The sequence below is a fragment of the Mauremys mutica genome, chromosome 14 (assembly GCF_020497125.1).
Source record: "Mauremys mutica isolate MM-2020 ecotype Southern chromosome 14, ASM2049712v1, whole genome shotgun sequence".
Lineage (NCBI taxonomy): Eukaryota > Metazoa > Chordata > Testudines > Geoemydidae > Mauremys > Mauremys mutica.
In genome coordinates, this window is record NC_059085.1 from 5,717,245 (window position 1) to 5,743,225 (window position 25,981).

At 57.3% G+C, this 25,981-nt stretch overlaps 1 protein-coding gene across 7 annotated transcripts in view; it reads left to right on the forward strand.

The window, feature by feature from the left end:
- Positions 1 to 25,981, forward strand: part of MTSS2 (MTSS I-BAR domain containing 2) — an 89,336-nt gene that overhangs the window by 21,738 nt on the left and 41,617 nt on the right. For all 7 annotated transcript variants that reach the window (XM_044987432.1, XM_044987434.1, XM_044987435.1 and 4 more), the window contains exons 2-3: positions 4,280 to 4,341; positions 7,802 to 7,875. In XM_044987432.1, the coding sequence (XP_044843367.1) occupies positions 4,280 to 4,341; positions 7,802 to 7,875 (136 nt within the window). The remainder of the gene's footprint in view (positions 1 to 4,279; positions 4,342 to 7,801; positions 7,876 to 25,981) is intronic.

The window sequence follows — 25,981 nt, forward strand, 5'->3', positions numbered from 1 at the left end:
CCAGCCACATGAGGAGCGCAAGGAGAAGAGGCCGGGCAGTGGCGGGAGAAGCGTGCGCCACGCGACCACTCATCAGCTGCCTACTGAGCGCTCAGGAGTGGTGCTAGTTCCTCCCCTGCCCTGACCCAGCCACTGGGAGCTACGCCGACCGCCCGGCAGCCCCTAAGGCTGGGAGCCGGACGTGCCAGCTGCTTCCGGACCTGGGAGCTGCACGGGCCATGGCGGGGCGCTAGCAGGCAGCCTGCCAGCCCTGCTGTGGCACCGCAATCCGGACGTTCAACAGCCCAGGCAGTGGTGCTGACCGGAGCCGTCAGGATTCCTTTTCAACTGGGCGTTCCAGTCCAAAGCCGGACACCTGGTCCCCCTCACGCAGACCCAAAAGCACCTCTGTCCCAGGCTGACCCGCCAGCTGTGCACGGCTTGTTGCTGTCAGGCTGGAACTGCTGAGTGGCTGAGTTGAAGGCAAGGAAACAAGCCTCCCGCCATCCCAGTCTTCCTTGGGCTTTTCGTTGTGTCCATCCGTGGCTGTAACTCCTACCTGGGTCGTGTGCCTGGGGCCGAGGAATAAACAGTCTCTCCTTGCACCCTGGCCTGTTCCCAGGAGCTGCCCCTGCCGGCGTGGTGCCAGGTCTGCTCCTTGCTTAGGTTCTCCGGCCACGCTCTGATGCACCGGCTCATGCTGAGACATTCTGCTGCAGGAGGAGCCCCATGGGGCACCAGGATCAGGCCTGGGAATGCACCCACCCCTCATTCCTGACTGCAGAAGCTGGAGCTTGGCCGGGACTGGGCCAGCTAGAATGGTTTGCATTACAGGTCCCGAGCAGGGAATCGGTACATCCCAACAGACAGGCTTCAGGCACAGAGGCGATAGGCCAGGAGAGAGCCGGCCCATTGGAATTGATGTGGGCCAAATTGGACTAAGTGACCTAGAGACAAAAGACTCCATAGCCCATTGCAGCACCCATGCCATTCGCTGTCCCAGCCCTGCATCTCCCTGCGGTGTCTGGTCTGGCCTGGCTCTCAGAGGAACTGAGCCCCCACAGTGTCCGATGATTGCGATGGGAGCTGTGTGTGCTCAGCACAGGAGAGGCAGTACGGTCCCATGGATTGTGAGCCTGGGAAATTGTTCAGCAAAAATGCCTTTTCATTGGCAACACCTGTTTGTAAACTGTGACACTCTGTATCTCGGGGGAACGCCCAGGGCCCCCATGTTCATCCTTGTAAAATGATTGTGTGGCATCCAATGCAAAGTTTGTCATGTCGAGTGACTTTGGAAGGCTCATGATGCACTGAGCATTGTGTTACAGTGATGTCAGAGTGAGGTTCTAGGTTATAATTTCATGTATGTAGTTATGAGGCTGAAAATGTGTCCTCATGGCTTAAAGCAAGCCCAGGCAAAATCTCTCCAGGAGCAGAGGGGCAGTTCACACCTCATCAGGGCATGTATGGGACAAACCCAGCCCAGCCTCATAGGAACAAAGGACACTGGCCTAGGTAGCAACAAAGGATCTGTTGGACTCTCGAGTGAGTCACCCCCTTCCCTTGGTCAGTGTGGGACTACGGTGAGGTGATGCTCACCTGACCGGGGAGGGGGGCAAAACCAATAGGCAAGAAAGAACATGATAAAAGGGACAGATGTTTGCCAGGCTCGTCCACCTCCATCTACAGACACCACCACCAAGCAACTGAAGCGCTGATCAAAGGGGAGAGCCTGGCTGAAGAGCAGCCAGCCAGCCTGTGGTGAGAAGCAGCTAAGTTTGTAAGGGCACTGAAAGGGTTAAGATCAGCTTAGAATGTGTTTTGCTTTTATTTCATTTGAGCAAATCCGACTTCTTGTGCTTTGACTTATAATCAGTTAAAATCTCTCTCTATAGTTAATAAATCTGTTTGTTCTACCTGAAGCAGTGTGTTTGCTTTGAGGTTTGTCAGAGACTCCCCTTGGGATAACAAGGCTGGTACATATCAATTTCTTTGTTAAATTGATGAGCTCGTATAAGCTTGCAGCGTCCCGCGGGCATAACTGGACACTGCAAGACGGAGGTTCCTAGGGTTGTGTCTGGGACCGGAGATATTGGCTAGTGTCATTCGGTTGCACAATCCAAGGAGCAGCTGACATGCCAGAGGCTGTGTGTGACCAGCCCAGGAGTGGGGGTTCTCACAGCAGAGCAGGGTCAGGCTGGCTCCCAGTGTCAAGGATTGGGGTGACCTAGCAGATCACCGGTCCGGACAACACCAGGGGAACGTCGCATAGACAGGTCAGTGAACCGTTTTGCAGGAAAGGGTCGGTTTGGCCAAAGCTCTCAACTCGGAACCAAGTTTTGAAATGGTCAGTGTTTCCTTTGGACCCGTTCAGAACTGGTTTCCAGTTCACAATGATTTTTCCTGTCAAAACATAAGTGAATGGGAGTAAAGATCGCTTTTTAAAATAGTCGTAACTGAAGCAAAATGTTTCAGCTGACCCGGATTAAAAAAATCTTTCGTGGGGGGTCAGGGGGTTGGGGAGGGGGAAGTGGTGGTGGTGGGATTTTCAGTTCCCAAAAATGTTTGCGATTTCATCTCTTCCTGCTGATTCATGATGGGAAAAACGTTCAAACACTCGAAAATGTTAGTGGCCCGGGGAGATGTCTCCCCCCAGCTCTCCCTGTGCTTAGTGCGCTGGAATCCGACGGCAGCGTTCAAACCTGCAGCTGGCTGATGTTCTGCACTAAGTGCCTCTGCTTGGGTGAGTTGTTTTAAACCACCCAGCCCCTCTTGGCTCCCTGCACTCTAAGACCCCCCCACACACACACACAGGCCAGCTGCAGCCAGAGGAGGGGGCTTTGCTCTTATGAGGTCCGGGGAACCCTTTGCTGGGATTCCCCACTTGTAAATCACTGCTCCCGCTGTCCGCTTTCACCCCATGCACCACCACGCTAGCGGCGTGAACCTGCGGCTGGCCAGGCTGCTGAGCTGGGTTAGGCTGGGCTTGCTGGGGCGGGGGAGAGGCTGGTTGAATTTCTGCTGTGAGTGTGACAAAGCAAACCCTGAGATGGAGGGAGAGACCCTTCCTGAATGGCAATTCATGGATCATTCCAGTCTCAGGCCCTGTCTCTCCTGCACCCCTGCCCTTGGCTGCCGTAAAGCAGCCCCTGCTGTGGTGTAGCCCTGAGCTCTCCTGTAGGGTCTGTTGGGTTCTCTGGCCTTAGGGGCCTGTGCAGAAATCCTGAGCCTGTATTCGCTCCGCAGCACCCAGGAGTCGGGGCTCTTTGTGAGATCAAATTCTGGGGTAAATGTCCTCCCTGGGGTAACTCTGTGGAGTGCAGGGGGATGGCTCTGGGGTGACAGGACCACCAGTGATATGGGGGTTACACTGCACAGAGGAGACACTGGGATTCTGAACGGGGGTGGAGAAGGGAAACAGCTCCAGACTGGTCGTCTCTACCACAAATCTAGCTTGCTGTCCGGCTAACGAGAGGGCAGCCTGGGGGGGCCCTTGGGAACGAATCCTGTGAGCCACATACCTGATGGGAGCTCAGCTCTCTGCCCGGAGGGGGGTGCTGGTGGTCAGGACAAGAGCCTTGGCCTTGGGAGTCCTGACTTCAGTTCCTCGCGCTGCCACAGATTTCCCGTGTGACCAGGGGCAAGTCGCTCGGTCTCTCTGTGCTTCATGGGGGAACAGCCCTGCCCTGCTCCCGGGGTGGGTGAGCAGCTCTGCTCCTGTGGGGCTGGGGGCCAGACGAGCGTCTCTCTCGAATCACTCTGCATGGCCAGGCTGGTGCGTGCGCGAGGAGCAGGCCGCGCCGGGGCCGGGCTGGTGCGTGAGCGAGGAGCAGGCCGCGCCGGGGCCGGGCTGGTGCGTGCGCGAGGAGCAGGCCGCGCCGGGGCCGGGCTGGTGCGTGCGTGAGGAGCAGGTGGTGCGTGCGCGAGGAGCAGGCCGCGCCGGGGCCGGGCTGGTGCGTGCGCGAGGAGCAGGCCGCGCCGGGGCTGGGCTGGTGCGTGCGCGAGGAGCAGGCCGCGCCGGGGCCGGGCTGGTGCGTGCGCGAGGAGCAGGCCGCGCCGGGGCTGGGCTGGTGCGTGAGCGAGGAGCAGGCCGCGCCGGGGCCGGGCTGGTGCGTGAGCGAGGAGCAGGCTGGGCTGGGCTGGGGCAGGCGCCCTCCCTTCCCAGGAGGTAGCTGTGCGTTTAGAAGTGCCTGGGGTTGTATGGGACGTCCCTGAGGAACAGTGTGAGGCGCTGGACGCATCCCGGGACCTGAGAACTCTCCTCTGGTGGTTCATCGCTCTCTGCTTTCTCTTGTTTCAGAGCTCCTACCCCATCTGGGAAGATTTCAACTCCAAGGCAACTAAGCTGCACTCCCAGCTCAGGTGAGTCGTCCCAGGATCTGCACCAGGGCGGTTTGAATGCAGCTGGGAAGGACCGTGCTGTCCCACAGAGCTGACTGAAGGAGGCAGTGCAGAGCAGTGCCGCTCTCCAGCCAGGCCAGGGCCAGCTGCTAGGGAATTCGGGTGACGAACGTAAGAGGAGAGCTGGCAAAGCCTCCCCGGGCATTGCAGAGTCGAGCTCCAGCCCCGGCTCTGCAGCCCAACACGCCAGGCAGCAGGAGGGTCCAGGCACTTGCCATTCCAATCCCCCATGTGCTGGGCGTGCGACACAGAGACTGAACTAGTGATTTTCAAAGGCGAGAGCTCCAAGAGCTTCACAAGCACTCCCAGTCTCAATAGCCTCCCGGGACAGATGGCGAAACAGAGGCGCAGAGAAGATAAGGGAGCTGACCAAGGATACAGAGCAAGGCTGTGGCAGCCCCAGGCTTAGAAGCCAGGGATTTCCCCCCCTAGGCCCCTGAGCTGTACTGTGGCCGTACAGCCCCTGGCTGACTGCCGGCGCAGCGCCATGTGCTGTTCCTAGAGGCAGCCGGATGCAGGGCCCGATGGAAGCTCTGGGGCAGAGAGTGGCTGGGGCGGGGCCATGGCCTACACTGCTCCGGCAACTCTGGGCTGCTCCGGGTTGCCCAGGCAGGGCTGCTGGGAGTCAGAGCGGCTCCGTGCCCTGTCTGGCTTAAAGCGCCATTTCCCTGCTTCCCCGGGCTGTGCCCTCGTGTGCTGCCCTCCCGGCCAGCTCTCCCAGTGCCCAGTTACCCAGAGCTGCCCAGTCCTTTGGGTGCTCTCTGAACACCTGCTTGCCTTGGTTTCAGGGGCCTGGCTCCTCCGATCTCCCTCGAGCCCCAACCCCCTGCCCTGGGCGCGTACAAAGGGCGCATTTAGCTCATCGTCTCTAATTCCCAGTCTTGCCTCCCTCAGCGCCCCATTAATAGCCCCAGGCTATTAGCCCCATGGCCATGGTTCCTGGCCCCCCTTCCACGTAAAGGGGCGTTCGATATTCCTGGCTGTTTGGGCTTTGCCTGGCCTCCTCCTCTGTCTGCTTTGTGCACCCGCCTGCTCTGCTCAGGACGCTCTGACCCATCCTCTGCGGCGCCTCTCAGTGCTCGGCCCCAGAGCGTGGCTCACTCCCACGGGTTTTCGAGTGGCTGATGGTGGGGGGCCGCTACCCCCGGGGCTGAGTCTCCAGACCTGGCCGATCCCCACCCCGGCATGCTGAGGTGAGGCTCTCAGGCACTGGTGCGGGGGAAGCAGTGCAGGCAGACAGAGGCCCTTTGCTCTGTGCGTTGGGCTCCTCTCAGGCCGTGGCGCCAGCTGTGAGGGTGCCGTGATGCCCGCGCGTGGGGCCCAGGAGCACGTGCTTGGGGCAGGGGTGTGTGTGGTGTTTCACGCTGAGGTGGGCGGTTTCCTGTTAGGCCTTGGATCTGCCAGTCTTGCTGCCCCAGGACACACCTCTGGGGCCAGGCCTGGTTGGCTCCTGCGGGTCCTGCCACAGTCACACAGCGCACCCCAGTTTGCAGACACGGGCAGCAGCGCGGCTTACTGGACTGGGCCTCAGGAGCCCTTGGGCAAATCCCTAAGACCAGCTCCTCCAAGGGTTCCTTGAATCCCCAGGGGATTGGGTGCTAAATACCTTTGAGGCTCGGGGCCGTAGGGACTGATTTTCAGATGTGCTGATCTCCCCAATGTCAGCTGAAGTCAGTAGTAGCTGTGGGTGCTCAGCCCATCTGAAACTGAGGCCACAGGCCACTCAGTGCCTCAGTTTCCCCATCTGTGACTTGGGGGTAGTAATGCTGCTTACCCAACTTTGTGACGTGCTTTGAGATCTGCCAATGGACCGGGCCATGGAAGGCCTTATTTATTACCTTCGGGCCCTGTCACCTTGTTTTCCACGCGGCTTCCGACGTCTGATAGAAAAATCCCCTCCCCTGTCCGCCCTCAGGAAACGCTACTCTTCGAAATGGAGTTAGAGGAGCAGTCACAGCCTGGACGGTTTGTTACAAACGCAGGAAATTCGGGCCTCAGGCAATGTAAGAGCCAGACCAGCTTCAGGTCTCTGCCCTCCTCTCTAGCAGAGAAGATCTCCCCCCCCCCCCCATTCCCACCCCCAACCTCTCCAGGCAGATGGAGCCCTTTTCTCCTGATCACTTACTGGCCTGAAAGTTGATTTCTTTGGAGCTCTATCCTGAAACCCTGTATCAGCGACGCCAACCGCAGGCCTAGCCAGTGTCAGTGCCAACTCCCTCCCTCACAGCAACTTGCCTGTGTCTCTGATCAGCTGTAACCCGGCTGGGTGTTGCCTGTGAGGTAGCATCTAGCCCCCGTCCTGTCCGCTTGAGCTGCTCAGCAGCGTCCTGGGTGCGAGGCCAGGAGGGGTTTTGCCATGGGGCTGGCTGTGTGGGGACTGGAGCTGCTGACATTGTAGGGTTCCAGCCTCGGTGGGGTGTCGGTGAGGAGGCAGCAGAGGGCTCCAACCAGCGGCGATCTGGGTGATCTGTGAGGCTGTAGCATCAGCAGGGGAGTCAGACGTCGCTGGTGTGCTATGGGCACCACCAGCGCCGATACGGGCAGCGTGGGCAGTGGTCGGGAGCTCCCCCTTTTCTGGTTAGCTGCACCGATGTAGCAACTCTAGTGTGGACTAGCCCTTTGTCTTACAAATCAGGAAGGCTGCTGGGGATTCAGCCTCCTGTGTCTCCCTGGGGTGCTGGAGCCATGTTAATTCCCTGTCGCTGGAGGTCAGGAACAGGATAACCCTCGCTGCTTTAGCTTGAGGGCTCTGTTTACTGCTAATAGGTAAATTGAGGTAAACCCCCATTCCTGTATCTAGGACTGACCGGTTTATCACCTTTACCGAGCCTAGGCTGGCTGATCTTAAACATGTTCTAATCACATCATACAGAGGGAATCCATAACTTCACGGATAACATTAACACATGCATTTTACAGTTATATTAGTAACCAATGTGTTATTAGCTTTCATAGGATATCTCACAAGGCGTATTTTGTTCAGCTGTTACTGCAGTTGTGCGTAGGATGTGAATATAGGGGTGCCTAGGGTCACAGCCATTCTCCTGACAAGCAACCTGTGGAACTCACTGCTGCATCAGAACATTGAGCCAAAGGTTGGGGCTGCATAACGGCATGGCTGTTGGTAAAGGTAGCTACTGTGCTGGCTAGGGCAGGGATGAGCTAATCTCGTGCTTCAGAGCAAAGGATGATCGCAGCAAGGGTCGGGAAGGCATTTCCCCTATGTACAATACTGGACAACTTGTTAAGGGATGTTATTTATGCTTCCTTTGAAGCATCAGATAATAGCCACTGCTGGAGACAGGATATGGTGGGGTGGCTTGTTGTGATTTGAGTGTGTGTAGGGATCAGTAGAAGGTGCACTGCATTAGTCCTTCGGACTCCCAGCTCTGACTTGCGTATCCATCTCTTTCTGCCTCAGGACTACGGTGCTGGCAGCAGTCGCCTTCCTGGATGCCTTCCAGAAAGTGGCAGACATGGCCACCAACACACGAGGTAGGACTATGGCTCAGAACCCCCCTGCAGACAGCACACTCAAACCCAGCAGGACTGACACGCCCATAGCAGACTCCCTGCCAGAGATTTGCTTTCACGGGGTTTTTCGGTGTGCGTGGGAGGCGGTGGGAGGAATATTGTCCATGGAAGACTGGTCGTGAAGCTGGTCTGTCACCCAGCGTGAAGCGTGGACCTCAGGGGACAGAGCTCTGAGGCTACTGGGGAGTGAAAGGGAGCCCAGACAGAGCGACTTTGTCCCTCAGTAGGGAGGGAAGGAGAGAGGAGATCAGATGGGACGGATGGGCGAAGCGCAGAGGGGCAGTGGATGGACAGATGAGGGGAGAATGGGAACATGGGGTTGGGAGGATTGCAATAAACAGGAGGATGGGAGAGGAAGGAGAGACCAAGGCAGGGCTGAAAAGAATTGCAATCAGAGGTAGGTGTTGGGTCTGAGGTTCCGCGGGGCTCCTCCGCCCAAGGCACTGAACCTCGCCCGTGTGGCACCTAGCCATTGTGAGCTCTGTCGGTGCTGGCGCACCGCATGGGCATGCACGCAGCACTGTCTGTGCTCCCAAACACTGACATGCCCGGGGCGTCCTGTGAACCCAGCCTGGATTCTCTCTGGTAGCACCTCTTGCTCAGGAAGCTGGCGGGGCTGTCCCTGGACGTTACTGTGGGATGCTACGGACCCCACGGGCTCTATGCAGCGGCGTTCCTTTCAGAGAGCTGGAGAGAAAACTTGGGACATTTTCCCCACAGGAATGTAGAGGCTGATTTTCAGGTGTGCTGAACACCCACATCTACAGCCGAAGCCCACGGGAGCTGCGGTTGCTCAGCATCTCTGAAGCTCAGGCCCTTGACTGCATAGACCAAGTCTCAGTCACACGTTCTGTGATGGTGCTGGGAGGGTTTTGTTCCATCCAAATGAGCAATTTCAGTGTTTGCAGCACTGGTTTGGGGTGGTGAAGCACTGGAATGGGTTACCTAGGGAGGTGGTGGAATCTCCTTCCTTAGAGGTTTTTAAGGTCAGGCTTGACAAAGCCCTGGCTGGGATGATTTCGTTGGGAATTGGTCCTGCTTTGAGCAGGGGGTTGGACTAGATACCTCCTGAGGTCCCTTCCAACCCTGAGATTCTATGACCCGTTGCTGACATCTGCCTTCAGCAAGGAGTCAATTTCCTAGTGTAGACAAGGCTTGAATTCCTCAGTTTGGGTAAAGACCAGCTACTGGGCAATGGGTTTTTGTTGGTTGCTTGAATGACCACATTGTACAAATCTAATGCAGTGAACGAGGCGGTTGGACAAACTGTGCCTGGCGTGTGTTGTATCCGGCCGGGCTTTAAGTGAGTCTCTTTCTCTGTGTTGCTCTAGTCGCACACCCTGGAGCACATCACCGAGGACGAGCGTGAACTTCAAACACCTGCTCCGTCATTTTATGCCTAATGGCTGTTGAAGGGAGAGGTGGGAGGAGCAACCGCATTAGGCCATGCACAGGATTCCCCACCTGTGTGTGAGAGGCAGCGCTGTATGCGTAGAGCAGGAGAGCCAGGACTCTGAGTTCTCTTCCTGACTGATGTGCTGCCTGGTTCAGGACTGAGCCTCTCTGCGCTTGTTTCCCCATCTGTAAAACGGGGACAATGGTGCCCGCCTGCAACGTGAATTTGTTCATGTTTGCCAGGTGCTTTGGGCTCCCCAGGCAGAGCGGCTGGGGCTGGGCAGAGCGATGGCAGTGGGATTGCCCGGTGACGAGGGCAGCGGGGGCTGGCAGGGCAGTGCCCTGCTGCTGATCAGATGTTTGCAGCATCCCCGTTCTCCTGCCTCTCTCAACATTAAGCAGCCACTTCAACATTAAGAAGCAAAGAGTGGAAGCCGGTGTCAGGATCTCGCTGGGCAGGGGGTTCGCCAGCCCCCTGGGAGTTACTGACCCGCTCCCAGGAGCCCGGCTGGAAGCTGGGCTCAGCTTGCCTTGGCCCCCACTGGCCCCACTCGCGAAGGCTCCTTCACCTTTAGAGGCCCTGTACCAGGCCTGGCCTCTCTGCAGGGCTAACCAGAGTTGGGCTGCACCACGCTGCAGACGTGTTTGTGTGTCACGTCCCCCCGCGCCTCCTTCCTCCTCCCCGCCTGCAGCCAAGGTGCAGGACCCCCTGCGAAGGGGCAGGAAGTGAAGCCGTGCACAGGTGTCAGTGTGATTACTGGAGGTTGGGGCACAGGAAACAGAAAAGCCAGCAAAGCAAGGCTGGGATTTAGAAAGGAGGTCAGATGCCACTGAGGACTGGGGGGAGGGCTCAGGCCAAGGCTGCTGGCTCCTAGCTGAGTCCTGAGGTTTGGGTGGGGTCATATGCACTTCCTGACCCACCTATCTGTGTGTGCCAGGGGTGGGCCTGGCAGAATGCATTATGGGGGATCTATACTTTCTTCCCCCAGTGGGGAAACTAGGTGACTACAGCATTGGCCTCTCCAGATCTGATTGGGTTTGATCTGCGTCCGACGGCGCCTGTAACCAGCAAACCCAGATTGAAGAGAAATAATATAATTGGGGCTTAACCTACAATGTGCCCAGCACTCTGACCCGCTCAGGCGCTGCGGTTTGGGGTGGGCTGAGGAGAACCGGACAGGACACGGTGTGCCGAGGGCTGGGATTGTCAGACCAGTTAAAAACCCTCATTGGTAGCCAGTCTGCGACCCCAAGCTGTCTCGCCTCCTTGGGGCCAGGGCCTGGTCTCTCAAGCAGGGCTGGGGTCCGTGGCTGAGGCGTAGTTCTGGACTGGGTCACCAGGGCTACAGTGCAGTTCCATGCGGTGGGGCTGTCTCCCTGGCCCAGCCGAAGGGAAGCAGTGTGGACCGTGACTGTGTGGGGCAGCTTCTCCTCCCAGAGCGCTAGACTCGGCTGGGCAGGGCTGACGGGCGGCATGGCCAGGGTGTGCTGGCAGCTGCGGCCAATAGTGTGTTTTTCCCCGTAGTTTGTTAGCTTTGCTCCCGAACACGGCGGGACCCTCGGGTGGGCTCTCGGAGCACAGACGCTTCCCTGTGGGGCATGGAAGAGCTGCAATGGCAGACGGGGCCGCAGGGGACAGGGCAGATTGCTTTCTGGGGACAGCGTGGTTCTGACGCATTCGGGACGCACAAGACACTGCTAATGCCAGCTGCGGGGCGCTGCGCCTTGGTTGGATTCAGGCTACGCCAGGGCTGAATCTGACCCCTGTCTTCTCAACTAAGGCACAGAGGTGGCACTAGGAGCTGGGGTTTGGTCTGCCATGGAGCTCCGCAGTTGCAGCAGGGCTGGGCTTGGCCCATTGTGTTGTCTGGCTGTCACTGATCAGTATGACATCTGGCTCCCTGGGGTCTCTTCTAAGAGGACAAGAAAATCCAGGCCAGGTTCTCTTGTGAGAATCAGCTGTGAAAGCAGTTCACGAGTCAGTTCATGCGTGTGTCACTGTGTCATTGGAAAAAGAGCCAGAAGTGGGTTCGGACCTCCACCTGGAATGAAGTCTGGGTATTGCCACGAAGAGGAGAACCTGAATGTTGGTGCTCGGCTGGAATGGGTTGTGGGGCAGCCTTTGGGAGGCGAAGACCATGAACTGGATCACTGGGCCGACGTGTAATGGACTCTGCCTTTGCCCGATCCTCTGCAGTGACAGAGGGCGTGAGCAGAAAAGCAAAAGTCTCTCTGAGGCCAGAAGCTGGGAGTCACCAGCCCGGGGAGCAAAGTCTCTCAGCACCAGTGTGTGAGTTAGGGATGAAGGAGACACGTTCCCTGCACTATAACCAGTTATCGCACACTCCACATGCCAGGGCTGCCCACCGCCCCTTCCTTCCTCTAAAGAGAGCAGCGTTTCTTCTGTTGGGTCCCTGTCTCCTCTCAGTGCACAGCTAGTGAAACGTGCCAGCACGGGAACCTGCACTAGCCCGTGACGGAGTGAGCTCCCCACGCCGGCCCTGCAAGAGCTGAATTGGGCCAGTTGGCTGCAATCTGGGCAAATCAGGCCTGGAGGAAAGCCCTGATTAGGGGAGCTCACCCGTGGGGAGCAGGCAGGGCTTGTATAAAGACAGGATCAGGGGGCTGGGGCACATGACTTATGAGGAGAGGCTGAGGGAACTGGGCTTGTTTATTCTGCAGAAGAGAAGGGTGGGGGGGATTTGATATCTGCTTTCAGCTATGAAGAGGGGTTCCAAAGAGGATGGAGCTCGGCTCTTCTCAGTGGTGGCAGATGACAGAACAAGGAGCAATGGTCTCAAGTTGCAGAGGGGGAGGTCTAGGTTGGATATTAGGAAACACTATTTCACTAGGAGGATGGTGAAGCACTGGAATCCCTCACCTAGGGAGGTGGTGGAATCTCCTTCCTTAGAGGTTTTTATGGCCCGGCTTGACCAAGCCCTGGCTGGGATGATTTAGTTGTGGATTTTTCCTGCTTTGAGCAGGGGGTTGGACTAGATACCTCCTGAGGCCTCTTCCAACCCTGATATTCTATCTTCTTCTAGGAGAGTGGAAGCAGAGGGGGCTCCAGTCACTCCTGGGGGAAGGGAGGTGAGTCGGGGGCTATAGAAACGAGCCCACGGTTACTCTGGGGAGAAGGGAGGTGAGGGCCAGAAGGTGAGGAAACGGATCATGGAAAGGCGGCAGGGTTAAGGCACCCTGGCAGCTCCGATCAGGCTGCTAAAAGTCCGGTTGGCGGCGCAGGCAGGCTTCCTACCTACCTCCGCATGGCTCCCAGGAAGCTGCCCGCATCTCCCTCTGGCTCCTAGATGGAGGGACAGCTACTGGGGCTGTGTGCGCTGCCCCTGCCCCCAGCGCCAGCTCAGCTGCTCTCATTGGCCGGGAACCGTGGCCAATGGGAGCTGAGGGGGTGGTGCCTGCAGGCACGGGCAGTACGGAGAGCCATGTGGTCACGCCTCTGCTTAGGAGCCGGAGAAAGCTTCCCGGGAGCCGCCTGAGGTAAGCACTACCTGGAGCCCGTACCCCACACCCCGTCCTGCACCCCAAACACTGGCCCCACTCCAGAACCTATGCCCCCAGCTGGAGCCCTCACTGCCCCCCCCTCAAATCCCAATCCCCTGCCCCAGCCTGGAGCCCCCTCCTGCACCCCAAACCCTGGCCCCACCCCAGAGCCCGCACCCCAAGCCGGAGCCCTCACCCCTGCCCCAGCCCGGATCCCTCTCCTGCACCCTGAACCCCTTGTTTCTGGCCCCACCCTGGAGCCCGCACCCCCCAGCCCAGAGCCTGTACCCCCTCCCACACTCCAACCCCCTGCCTCAGCTCAGAGCTCCCTCCTGCAGCCCAAGCCCCTCATCCCTGGACCCACCCCAGAGCCCTCACCTCCCCCTGCCCCCCAAGCCCCTGCCGCAGTGGTGAAAGTGAGTGAGGGTGGGGGCGAGCAAGCGACGGAGGGAGAGGGGATGGAGCGAGCGGGGACGGGGCCTCGGAGAAGGGGTAGGGCGGGGTGTCGGGGAAGGGATGGGGCGAGGCATCGGGGAAGGGGCAGGGCGTGGGGCAGGGATGTTCGGTTTTGTGCCATTAGAAAGTTCACAACCCTAGGCAGGGTGCAGACCCGCACCTTGGCTGCTGTTTGGAGGGTCCCTGAGCTGGAACCCGGAGTAGAGGACGGGCTCAGCCAGCTGCTGAGAGAGCGGCACCTGGGGCAGCGCGTGGGACGGGAGGGCTGCCGGCCTTTGTTACACAGTGACCTGGCCGGAGGGCCGAGTCACGCAGAGGTGCTGCGGTTCCTGGAGCGAGAGCGGGGCCGCAGAGGGAGGAAGAGATGGCGCACAACTGCTGGAAGGGGTGTCGGCCGTGCAGAGCTAATCCCCAGAAGGGCCAGGAGGAGGCGCTGTCCTGCAGTGAGTAGAGCACCGGGTCACATACCACAGGACAGGCGCAGCAGGCGCTGTCGCGGAAAGATGCCCCTGCCGAAGCCCTGCCCTGGAGGACGCAGGCTGCATGGCCCATTCAGGCCGCTCTGCTGAGGCTGCTGCTTGGCGTGGGACAGGCTCCCAGCTTGTTTCACGCCGGCCACCAACCATCAGGATGGTGACAATGGGTGGCCAGGCCTGGCCTGGATCTGAGCCAGCACTGAGGGGAAAGGTCGCACAGCCCCATTTCTGGCTCCCTAGCCCACAGAAAGCGCTGTCTGAAGTGTGACCCTCCAAAGAGACCCGGGACAAGGTGAGCCAGACCCGCCCCTCGCAGGGCTCCCACCTCCGACCACAGAGGGTTGGTGTAGCAGAGGCAGCGTTCCTCCCGTCTGGCCCCAGCCACGTGGAGCCGTAGAGCTCTGCCTCCCTCCCACCCCGCGGGTGCTTCAGGAGCCGAGTTAGTGGCATGTGGCACAGTCCAGGAGATGCTGCTGAAAGGCCCCACGTTGCCAAACAGCTTCTCTCTACACCCTGTGTCTCCTTGCACGGCTTCCCGTCACCTGAAGTGATCTGCCCACAAGCGGCAGCAGCCGCTTCCCTGATTCCCTTATTTCCCAGCCCTGCTGGAGCTACTGTCTTTCGCTCTCTTCCTCCCTCTCTCGTGCGGCTGTTCAGACCCATGGGTGGCAGCAAGGCTCTGGGCTTCCCAGGCCTGATGCTGTGAGTACGGGCGCGGCCCACTTCGCTGGCACTGCGGATGCTCTGCACCAGGCAGGATTAGGCCCTGGATCAGTACCATAGGATAGGGCGGTGGTTCTCCACCTCTAGCAACCTAGAACCCAAACCATCTGTGCTGGCTTGCCGAGGCCCAGCCGAATCCAGCAGTGCTTTGGGGACGGAAAGGATCATGGGATTGGGGGTTTGGGAGAACTGATGTTTGCCTTTGGAGGGCTGAGTGCTGGCTTGGGGCTGCTGTGTAGGTGCCAGACGGGAGGTGCTGGGCTCGTGGACTAGGTGCTGCTACTGCTGAATGAACACTCTCTCCTGCCTTTGGGGTGGGCAGGGCATGCCCCTCTTCTCCAGGGCCGCCCAGAGGATTCAGGGGGCTTGGGGCAATACTATAGAATACTGTATTCTCGTGGGGGCCCCTGTGGGGCCCGAGGCAAATTGCCCCACTTGCCCCCCCCCCCCCCCCGGGCAGCCCTGGGAAAAATAAACATTTAAAAACCTTCCGCATCTCGGCACAAACCCAGTTTTGAGAAACCTTGTAAAGGTGATTTGAAAAGAAGTTATCACTGGTTCTCAGCATCAGCTAGTGCTAAAAGGCACTAAAGCTCATTAAAAGGGTTGGACAAATATTTTCTGTCAAAACTTTTTTTGGATTGAAAACTAGGGGTTTTTAAAAAGCAGAAAAAAATCACGGACAATGTCTGCTTTCCTTCAAAACTTGTTGTGTTTTTTTTAATTGAAAAGTTGAAATTAGTCTGCCAAAACCTGAACATGGTTTGGGGTTTCAGAAGTGTGTGGCCAAATATTTGCTGCCTGCTGTGTTTGTTTAAAGAAACAATAAAAAAAATTCTGCTTAAAAAAAATCCAAAACTTTTGAACCACCTCAGTTTGTGACCAAATGCCTGAGCCCATCCAGTCAGAGATTTTTCCAGGTTTCTGATACTCTGCAGGCTTCCTTGACTCATATCTGTCTCCATAACTTTGGGTTCATTTAGCTTAGAATATAAGAACAGCCGTACTGGGTCAGACCAAAGGTTCATCCAGCCCAGTATCCTGTCTGCCAACAGTGGCCAATGCCAGGTGCCCCAGAGGGAGTGAACCTAACAGGTAATGGTCAAGTGATCTCTCTCCTGTCATCTGTCTCCACCTTCTGACAAACAGAGGCGAGGGACACCATTCCTTACCCCGCCTGGCTAATAGCCATTAATGGACTTAACCTCCATGAATGTATCTGTTTCCTAGAGACTGGCTCCATGGGGTCCATCACAAACTGGAGACGGGTACTATGGGTTTGTCTTTAGTATAGCTTATGGACATACTCCACGAACTGAGCATTTTGAGCTTGTTCTAGAATCTGGAATGAGCCTATGTTGTGAAAACTGAAATGCTTAAAATAGCACATGCATGTGAATGGACACAGGGTGCTAAAATTAAATTAATCCAGGGGTTCTCAAACTGAGGGTTGGGACCCCTCAGGGGGTCACGAGGTTATTACTGGGGGTCGCGAGCTGTCAGCCTCCACCTCAAACCTCGCTTTGCCTCCAGCATGTATAATCGTGTTAAATATGTAAAAAAGTGTTTTTAATTTATAAGCGGGAGGGCACACTCAGAGGTTTGCTATGTGAAAGGGGTCACCAGTACAAAAGTTTGAGAACCACTGAATTAACCCCTCTGGGGCCTCAGGGAATGCAGGGCGGGGGGGTCTCCCTTGGTAGGGTTGGGAAGAAGATAGGTGGTGTAGGATATTGCTCTTCTCGTGATCCCTCCCCCATGGAAAAGATAACAGCTTGTCTCTTTGTGTTAAATACCTGTCTGCAAGCCTCAAACTGCTGAATGAGCTTTAGGGTAGGGAAGGCTGTGCCTCCAAACAGCCTGGCCCTGCCCCCATCCGACCCCCACCCACTTCCTGCCCCCCTCAGAATCCCCGACCCATCCTGCTCCTTGTCCGCTCACCGGCCCCCCCGAGACCCCCTTCCCAACCACCATCCTGGGACCCCACCCCCACCAACCCCCGCATTCCCTGTCCCCTGACTGCCCCGACCCCTATCCACCCCCCCGCCAAGTCCTGACAGACCCCTGGAATGCCCACGATCCAACCCCCTATTCCCTGTCCCCTGACTGCCCCCCCCATAGCCTCTGCCCCCTGACTGTCCCTGGGACTCTCTGCCCCTTATCCAACCCCCCGGCTCCCTGCCATGCTGCTTACCCCCGCCTCCCTCCTCTCCCGGAGCCTCAGCACACCGTGTCCAGGAGCAGCCCTGGACAGCGCTGCAGCGGCGTGGCTCCAGCGGGGCCTGAGCTCCCGCCAGTCGGCCTGGAGCTCGCAGCCTCGCCCCCTTACCCCATGGCTCCGAGCGAGGAGGAGCTCAGGCCGCACTGGAGCAACACTGCTTTAGCTCTGTGCAGGGCCGCTCTCCCCCGCCTCTCCCGTCTCTCGGAGCCTCAGGAGTGCCGCGTCCAGGAGCTGCCCTGGCCCCGGACAGCGCTGCAGCAGCATGGCTCAGGGGGACCGGAGCTCGCAGCCCTGCCCCCTTACCATGCAGCTCTGAGCGGGAGGAGCTCAGGCCCTGCTGGAGCCACGCTGCTTTAGCTCTGTCCAGGGCCGCTCCTGGACGTGGCGCGCTGAGGCACTGGGGGATGGGGGAAGGCGGAGGCGGGGCTGGAGCATTCTTGTGGGGGCCGGGGCCTGGGGCAAATTGCCCCCCCCTCCCCGGTGGCCCTGCTTTTCTCCAGCAGGGCTGGGCATGGAGATCCGGGAGGGGAGGGGGGCTTGTAGTTTGGAGCAGAAGAACCAAGTTTCTAGGTTTGGCTTCCCAGGTGTGTTCATAGAATAGAATCATAGAATCTCAGGGTTGGAAGGGACCTCAGGACGTATCTAGTCCAACCCCCTGCTCAAAGCAGGACCAAACCCAACTAAATCATCCCAGCCAGGGCTTTGTCAAGCCTGACCTTAAAAACCTCTAAGGAAGGAGATTCCACCACCTCCCTAGGTAACCCATTCCAGTGCTTCACCACCCTACTAGTGAAAAAGTTTTTCCTAATATCCAACCTAAACCTCCCCCTCTGCAACTTGAGACCATTACTCCTTGTTCTGTCATCTTCTACCACTGAGAACAGTCTAGATCCATCCTCTTTGGAACCCCCTTTCAGGTAGTTGAAAGCAGCTATCAAATCCCCCCTCATTCTTCTCTTCTGCAGACTAAACAATCCCAGTTCCCTCAGCCTCTCCTCATAAGTCATGTGCTCCAGCCCCCTCATCATTTTTGTTGCCCTCCACTGGACTCTTTCCAATTTTTCCACATCCTTCTTGTAGTGTGGGGCCCAAAACTGGACACAGTACTCCAAATGAGGCCTCACCAGTGCTGAATAGAGGGGAATGATCACATCCCTCGATCTGCTGGAAATGCCCCTGCTTATACAACCCAAAATGCCATTAGCCTTCTTGGCAACAAGGGCACACTGTTGACTCATATTCAGCTTTTCGTCCACCGTAACCCCTAGGTCCTTTTCTGCAGAACTGCTACCCAGCCATTCGGTCCCTAGTCTGTAACAGTGCATGGGATTCTTCCGTCCTAAGTGCAGGACTCTGCACTTGTCCTTGTTGAACCTCATCATATTTCTTTTGGCCCAATCCTCTAATTTGTCTAGGTCCCTCTGTATCCTATCCCTACCCTCCAGCGTATCAACCACTTCTCCCAGTTTAGTGTCAACTGGGAGGAGTTGTTGTCTGTGTTGTGCAGCAGCTCAGACTGGATGATCATCATGGTCCCATAATAATCTGTGACTGGTCTCTGTAGGTCAGTAGCTGATTGTCCTTATGAGCTTTGTGCCTCCTGAGGGCTGCCTGTGGGATCCAGCCTCCTTAGGGGACCTCCTCTGCCCAGGCACTGAAACGCTGTGAGGAGACCAGCTTTGACCTCAGTTCCCCCCTCCCCCCAGAAATGTGTCCCTAAGACAGTGAACCCCTGTGAAAAGCATAAACCTCAGTGCTCCAAACTCCCCACCCCTCTGCTGTCAGCTACCCAGCTGGCAATGTGGGGGATGGGCATTTCTGGGGCGCCCGGCTCCCGCTTTTGGCAGCTCAGAGCCCCGCTTTCCACTGTTCGGCTTGTTCACAGCAGATGGTCCCAGCCTGTTTTCCAGAACGCGGTCTCCAGGCCATCTGGAGCTGCGCAGGCAGGAGGCAGCTTTAGCTGGAATCAGATTTGTCTACAGACACACTAGCCTACTGCACTGCTCGGGATTAGATCGGTTAAACACTTAACTCCTCTCGGCGGCATGAGCCTGCCGTATCTCGGGATGCCCTGCAGGATGCCAGCCGCTCCACAGCCTGGCTGCCAGGGCACAGGCGGAAACCCAGGGCAGGCAGCATGGGAACACTGGCAGAGTCTAGGCATGGGCCCAGCACCAGGCCCGAGCGAGTGACCCGGGTGGGAGCAGAGAGACGGAAAGAGGAGTGTCGGGACAAGGGCGAGAAGAGTGAGGAGCAAGTGACCGAGGGTGGGGGGACCAGGGGATGGAGAAGAGACACCAGCTGGACATAAGGACCAACGGGGCAGAGTCAGGGAGCAGTGGGACGGGCCGGCCCCAGCTCAGACCTGCCACTCAGCAGAGTGGGGAGCGCTGCCCGACAGCCCATCAGTCATTCCCCACCACCTCGCCGCCAGGCAGTGGGCTGCCCTTAACCAGCACCTGCCCTGGAGCCCCCGGCACAGCCCCGGGGAGAGGCCGGGGGGGCGGGGGCCGAGCTGCTCTGCAGAGGGAGCAGAGGGGAGAGCGCAGTCAGGGAACGGGGCGCGGGGCTGGGTGGGGAGGTCCCAGCGACAGGGATGAAGGGCACAGACGGGGGAGGGGGAAGGGGGCCTGTGCCCAGCGGAGCTGGCCCTGGAGGGGGTGGGGTAGTGATACCCTAGTGTGAAAATGGCAACTGGCTGGGCCTGGGGGCAGATGAGGACGAGCGTGTCAGGCCTACAAGGGGCAGCCCGTGGGGGGCAGGGTTCACACAGTGCCGCCACAGCCCCCTGAGGGGGAGGGGTTGCGATGGCCGGGGCCAGAGAGGCTCGGTTGTTTGTGACAGCCGTTGCTGCGTTCCTGCAGCCTGAGGAAGAAGCTAGTGCTGGCGTTAGATGTGCCCCAACCGCTTGTAAATGCACAGAACCAGCTCTTGGCTGGCTGAGCATGGGGGTTATTGAACGCAACCCCCGCTCCAACCCGGATGTTAATTCCCAGCGCTCCGGGAAAGGGGGACCGGGAGCTGTAGTTCTGACTCCCGCCTGGCATGGTGGGGGTGATGGGGCCTCGCTGGGGGTGGCCACGTTACCCAGGGTGACTGAGCTGGATGTTGCCTGGGTTCCAAGCCCTGAAGGGAAAAGGGGCGGGCGGGGGCTGCCGCTTGTACTTACTCCCCAAAGGAGCTGTCGTGGCGAGTTCTCAGCCCAGCCAGCAGGCAGGTGGGAAGGGCAGTCTCTGCACGTCAGCAGCCCCAGCTTTATTCCTTGCCTCAGTTTGTGCAAGCTGCCGCTGTGCCCGCGCCCCCCCCTCCACGTGCAGCCGTCCCTGCCCACCATTACAGCAGCTGTGGCTCAGCTGCTTCTGTGCTGGGCCCAGCAGCAGGCCGGGCTGGGGGAGAGACGTGGCTGTGGTCACGGTCTGGAGCAGAGGCTGAGCACCTACATCTCCCATCGGTCAATGTGGCATCTACAGTGCAGCTGCGAAGCTCAAATGGATCCTGTACAAACGGGCCCATCCCCCCCCGGCTGCTGAACGCTGGGGATTGTCAGGGTTCCCACAGCCCTGGGTCACCGTGCAAAGCGTCTGCTGGCTGGTACCCACAGGGCACAGCCCCACCTTATGCAGCTGCCTAGAGGTGCTCGCTAGAGGATTTGCACACATGCAGAGGCCTCCCACCCCTCCCCAAATGACTCACCAAAGTTTGGGACATTTGCCCTAGTGCCGTTATTGGAACATGGAGTCTGAGCCTTGAGTCTGTAATTCCCAGTGCCCATCACCCTGGTGTCGCACCACAAACGGCAGGTCAGAGCACCCTGTGCGTTCAGCAAGGTGCTTGAAGGCCAGTGTCCGTTCCGTCCCTTCCATTAACTCACTGGCGCAGCCCTGGTCCTGCCCAGTAGGGGGCAGTGGTCCAAATACTTGCTGGCTTGTTACCCTGTATACATGGGATTAGGAGGTTTCTCACTGTCAGAGGAGTGAGGTGCTGGAGCGGCGTCTCTAACAGAGTAGTGGGGCAAAGAATCCAGCTAGTATGAAGATGGAGCTTGATAAACGTATGAAGGGGATGAACTGATGAGTTGCCTGTGATAGCAGGAGCCTGGACCTCATGACCCGGAGCTCCCTGCCAGAAAGCACCTCTCGCTCTTGGGCTATGATACCTGCTGTATCTACACTTGTTACTCATGTTTTGCTGCAATGGGTTAAATAACACTGGACCATGTATGGGAAACCTTACTGGGGCTGGAAGAATGGGAGGAAAACATCCCAAGAAATAATCATCATGAAAAATAATTGTACCACGTTCATTCTTGATTTGTGATCTGTATTGGACTCCAACAAAAGGGAAATCGAAATGTGTACCAGAGATGAGCAAAGGTTGGGTTATCCCAGTGTTGGCAAGGTAGGAGCAGGGCCTGTGCTTGGAAAAGTGAAGTCCAGCTCACTGGAGCAGGAATCTCCGATATGCCTTGGATGCCCATTTCAGAAAGAAATATAGTTCAAAAATCGGGGGGGGGGGGGTGTTTCCCCAGCCCCGCAGTGCCTGTGCCTAGATGTCTGGGAGTTTGTAACAGTGTTTGCATTTTTCACTGTCTGTTTTTAATGCCAAATGGATGTAGCTGGATTAATGTGAGATCTGGGCTCCTCGGGGTATTTCGGTTCCTGGGGGGTGGAAAATATGATAAACCCTTCCCCCCCCCCTTCCCCGGTTCATGTTCTCCTCTCCCCTGCAGTCCAAGTGCTCCTTCCTGAACCCCGGTCTGCCTGCGACCCCCACCCGTCAATCCTCCAGCCTAGGGTGACCAGATGTCCCGATTTTATAGGGACAGTCCCGATTTTTGGGTCTTTTTCTTATATAGGCTCCTATTACCCCCCATCCCCTGTCCTGATTTTTCACATTTGCTGTCTGGTCACCCTACTCCAGCCGTTCCATTAGACAGAAAGCCAGCCAGGGAGCTGGGCTGTGCTGAGTTATGGAAATGATCCCCTATGTAGTCCTGCCGCTGCATGGCACAATGAATCCCAGTGCCCCATTCTAGGGTCACTGGGAGAGCGGCACAGGGCTCTACCGATGGCATCTGCAGAGTCTGGGATGGGTCAGAAATAAGGAGCACAAGCGAAAAGACTCGCGGAGGGGGAGGGGAGATGCAGAAACAACGCTGTCTCCATACATGGGTTTATTTCTTGGCTTTGCATGTGTCTGAAATATGTAACTTAAGCCAGTGCAGATCCAGCCAGTGTGCTTGATATTTGTGACACATGCTCTGAGGCTTTGCAGGGCATTTTATATGTGCTTTATCACACCATAGGTGGGGACTTAAAAACAGAGTTCATGTTTGCGTGGTGTGTATATCAGAGATCCTGCAGCACTGTCTGTAAAGGAGGGACTTGCCCAAGCATGCTTGACCAATACCCTTATTCCCCCACAGCTGTGCATTGTTCTGCCTGGGTGGCTGCTGTCCTCCTCCCCAGAGGTGACTGCAGTTCAGTGGTGCTGTATGTACATTAAAAAACACCTTGTGCTGAAAGATGCTATGGAAATTACGGGCCTGATCTAATTTCCATGGAAGTCAAAGGGGGATGCCTCAGCCCCAACGATTGATGCCGGAGTTTTACTTTCGTGCCTGCGAGGCTCAGGTGTGCTCGTTATTGCTGTGTCCGCCGGGGCCGTCTGCACTCTGCTACAACCAGACCTCAGCGATGCAGCCGAGTCTTTGAGCTCTGTGCCATCAGGGCACTGTGCTTAGCAGCACACCGGACCCCCCGCCGCAGCTGGGGCTGCATTCCAAATCGCAGGCTTTTGTCGTCCTCTGGGGGGAATTGAGCCATGCAGTCCTCACCATCCTGCCCTTGTGGTGGCCCTGGGAATACAAGATTCAGTGCAAGTTGCGGGTGTGCTGCAGGGTATTGGATTGACAGCACACAGCTGTGCTGGAGAAGTTGTCGGGAAAGCTGGATTTGTTGGGAGCTGGAGCATTTGGTATCCGGAAGGGGTCAGCAGTCAGTTTGAGGTTTTGGGAGCTTTTGGTCCTTGGAGGGGGGGAATGTGATGGATCTCTGTCCTTCCCAAGAAGGCTCAGAGCCTGAAATTCCTAGCCCACTGCCTCCGCAATCCCGGACAACAACCAGTCCCCCACCCAGTGCACTAGCTGGACGTGTTTGCTAACTGATGGGAGTGAAAGAATGAACTATATTGACATGCTGTGATCATCATTAGGTTTCAGAGACAACGTCCATTAAGCTAATGGGAGCAGTTCATCTCTCTCTCTCGATGAGCTCTTGTTTCAGGCTGTATGTAGACTCAGGAAGACAACTCTGCATTGGTTACATTTGATTCAGCCTGTCAGGGTTTGCTCAGCAACCCTTAGGGCTGCAACCTCTTTTTAGAGAGAGTGGGGATTCTAGCAGGTGGATGTGTGCAGCACAGCTTCCGTAGCACTAGCTCTGCATGGTGCTGCAAAGAGAGGGGACCTGACGTGGGCCCTGAGCCTGCAAACAGCCACACGTGTGCTCAGTTTCACACATGTGACTAGGTCCCACTGAAACTGCTTCCATGAGGCAGGGTGCACGTGTGTTTGCTTCGTATCCCCATTTAAGTCACTGACTCAGCTCTCATCAACTTCAGCATGCTACCGGCTGGGTTATCGCTCATCCATAGCGCCTTCAGGCCATCTGCTCTCTGCCCTAGCCTCACCTTTTCTATCCATTGGCAGTACGGTGTGTCATGGAGTCCCCGGGCGATGCTCTGGAACTGCTCCCTACAAAGCCAGGCAGGACTCTGGGGGAGCCTCCTCTCTCTGAGCAGACTGTCGCCAGGGCAAGACGCTCACACAGCTTCACCTTCCTGGGTCTGGCCTCGGAGCATTCCGGCAGTAGCCTGCCATCCCAGTGAAAGCCTGGACCTGCTTCTTCGGCCCGCTCCCCAGACTGTCTCTGCTCACCTCCACCTTGGCTAGCTCTGGCTTTAGGCAACCGCTTCACCTTGTGGCCCAAGTATGACACCTCTGACATCCCCACTTTGCACTTCCCAGCTTTTATAGTCAGACCTGCATCCCGGAGCCGGCCCAGCACTTGTTTAACCAGGGACACATGGTCCTCCCAGGTCTGGCTAAAAACACAGATATCATCAATACACGCCAGGGCAAAATTCTCCATCCCCTTGAGTAACTGGTTCACCAGGCGCTGGAAGGTGGCAGGTGCCCCCTTTAGGCCAAAAGGTAGGACCAGGAACTCGTATCAGCTCAGAGGGTGATGAAAGCAGATTTCACCTGGGCATCCGGATCCAAAGGGACTTGCCAGGAGCCCTTGGTGAGATCCATAGTAGTGAGATAACGAGCTCGTCAGGCCTAGGCATGGGGTAGGCATTGAGCTTGGTGATGGCATTAAGCCTCTGGTAATCCCCACAAAACTGGACTGACCCGTCCTTCTTGGGAACCAACACCACAGGAGAGGCCCAAGGGCTGGAAGATGGCGGGATCACCCCTAGAGCCAGCATGTCACTGACCTCTCTCTCCAGGTCTGGGCTGTTTTCCCAGTGACCCGGAACAGGGAGCATCGTACAGGAGGGTGGGCTCCTATCTCCACCTGGCGGACAGCCAGGTTAGGGAGCCCAGGCCGGTTGGAGAACAGCTGCTGGTAGGAACCCAGCACCTCTTGGATCTCTGCCTGCTGGGCGGGGGTTAGCTGCTCAGAGAGGGGAATTGATTCCAGCCAAGAGCCAGCCCCGTTTCAGGGAATAGATCCACTAAGGGATTATCTCCCTGCTCCTCCCACTGGCCACACACGGCCAGTACCAATCCTCCCTGTCCCAGTACGTCATGTTGACATGGTACACCCGGTGGCTGTTCCACCACATAGTTCACCTCATTCAGCTGCTCAATGACCTTAAAGGGCCCGTCCCAGGCAGCCTGTAGTTTGTTCTTTCTCACAGGGATGAGAACCATCACCTGGTCCCCGGTGGCACAGGAGCGGGCACGCAGTGAGCGTGGTACCAGACCTTCTGCTTCCCTTGGGCCCTGGCTAGATTCTCCCCAGCCAAGCCCATGAGCTCAGCAAGCTTTTCCCGGAAAGTCAGTACATACTCCACCACTGATTCTCCTTCGCGGGAGGCCTTCCCCTCCCATTCGTCCCTCATCAAGTCCAGGGGTCCCCTCACTCTCCTCCCATATAGCAACTCAAAAGGAGAGTTGATTCCTGGGGCACTTCCCAGTACTCGAACAGCAGGTGGGGTAAATACTTGTCCCAGTCCTGCAGGTGTTGGTTCATAAAGGTTTTCAGCAGCATCTTTTGGGTCCCATTGAACCTCTCCACCAGCCCGTTGGAGTGAGGGTGATACGCTGAGGCCCAGGTGTGTCGGACCCCACACTTCTCCCACAAGCACCAGAGCAGAGTTGACATGAAATTGGAGCCCTGGTCTGTAAGGACCTCCTTGGGGAACCCCATTCTGCTGAAAATGGTCAGCAGTGCGTCTGCCCCAGATAGAAGACAGAGCCACTGCCTCGGGCTAGTGAGTAACGAAATCTACCGCCACCAGAATGTATTTTTCCCTGTCCGAGTTGCCTTGCTGGGGGGTCCCACTATGTCCATGGCCACCTTCTAGAAAGGCTCCTCTATGATGGGCAGGGGCCTCAAAGCTGCTTTCCCCTTGTCCAGGGCCTTCCCCACCCTCTGGCAGGGGTCGCAGGACCTGCAGTATTGCTGGATGGCATCAGTGACCCTGGGCCAGTAAAAGTTTCGTAGCAGCCTCTGCCTGGTGCGCTGGATCCCCCGGTGTCCCGAGAGAGGGACATTGTGGGCCAGGTACAGTAGCCTGCGGCAGTACTTCTGGGGGACCACTAGCTGTCTCCTGATCCCCCACGGTTCCACTTCCCCTTGGGGAGCCCATTCCTGGTACAGGAATCCCTTCTCCTGCAGGACTCTCTCCCGGCAGCCGTCCCCCAGGGGTTCCGCCATGCTGCGGCCAGCAAGTTCCCTCAGCTTTTCTAAGGACGGATCCTTCCGCAGCTCGGCCTGGAATTCAGCGGCGGGGGAAGGGGTGGGGACCTGCTCCCTCTCAGTGACTGGGTCCGAGGCTACAGCCCCGCCAAGACCTGTCCCCAGTGGCTCATACGTCACTGATCATTCTAAAAATAGAACAGATAAACTTTCAAACAGCCTGGGACCGATTCTTAGCGAAAATATCGTGAACAATGGCTTGTAACAACGAATTTATGCACATAACATTAACTGAAATTATTTTTAACTATTTTAAAATGTGTTTACTTACTTACTCTTTGTCTTTCTGATGATACCGCCATCTT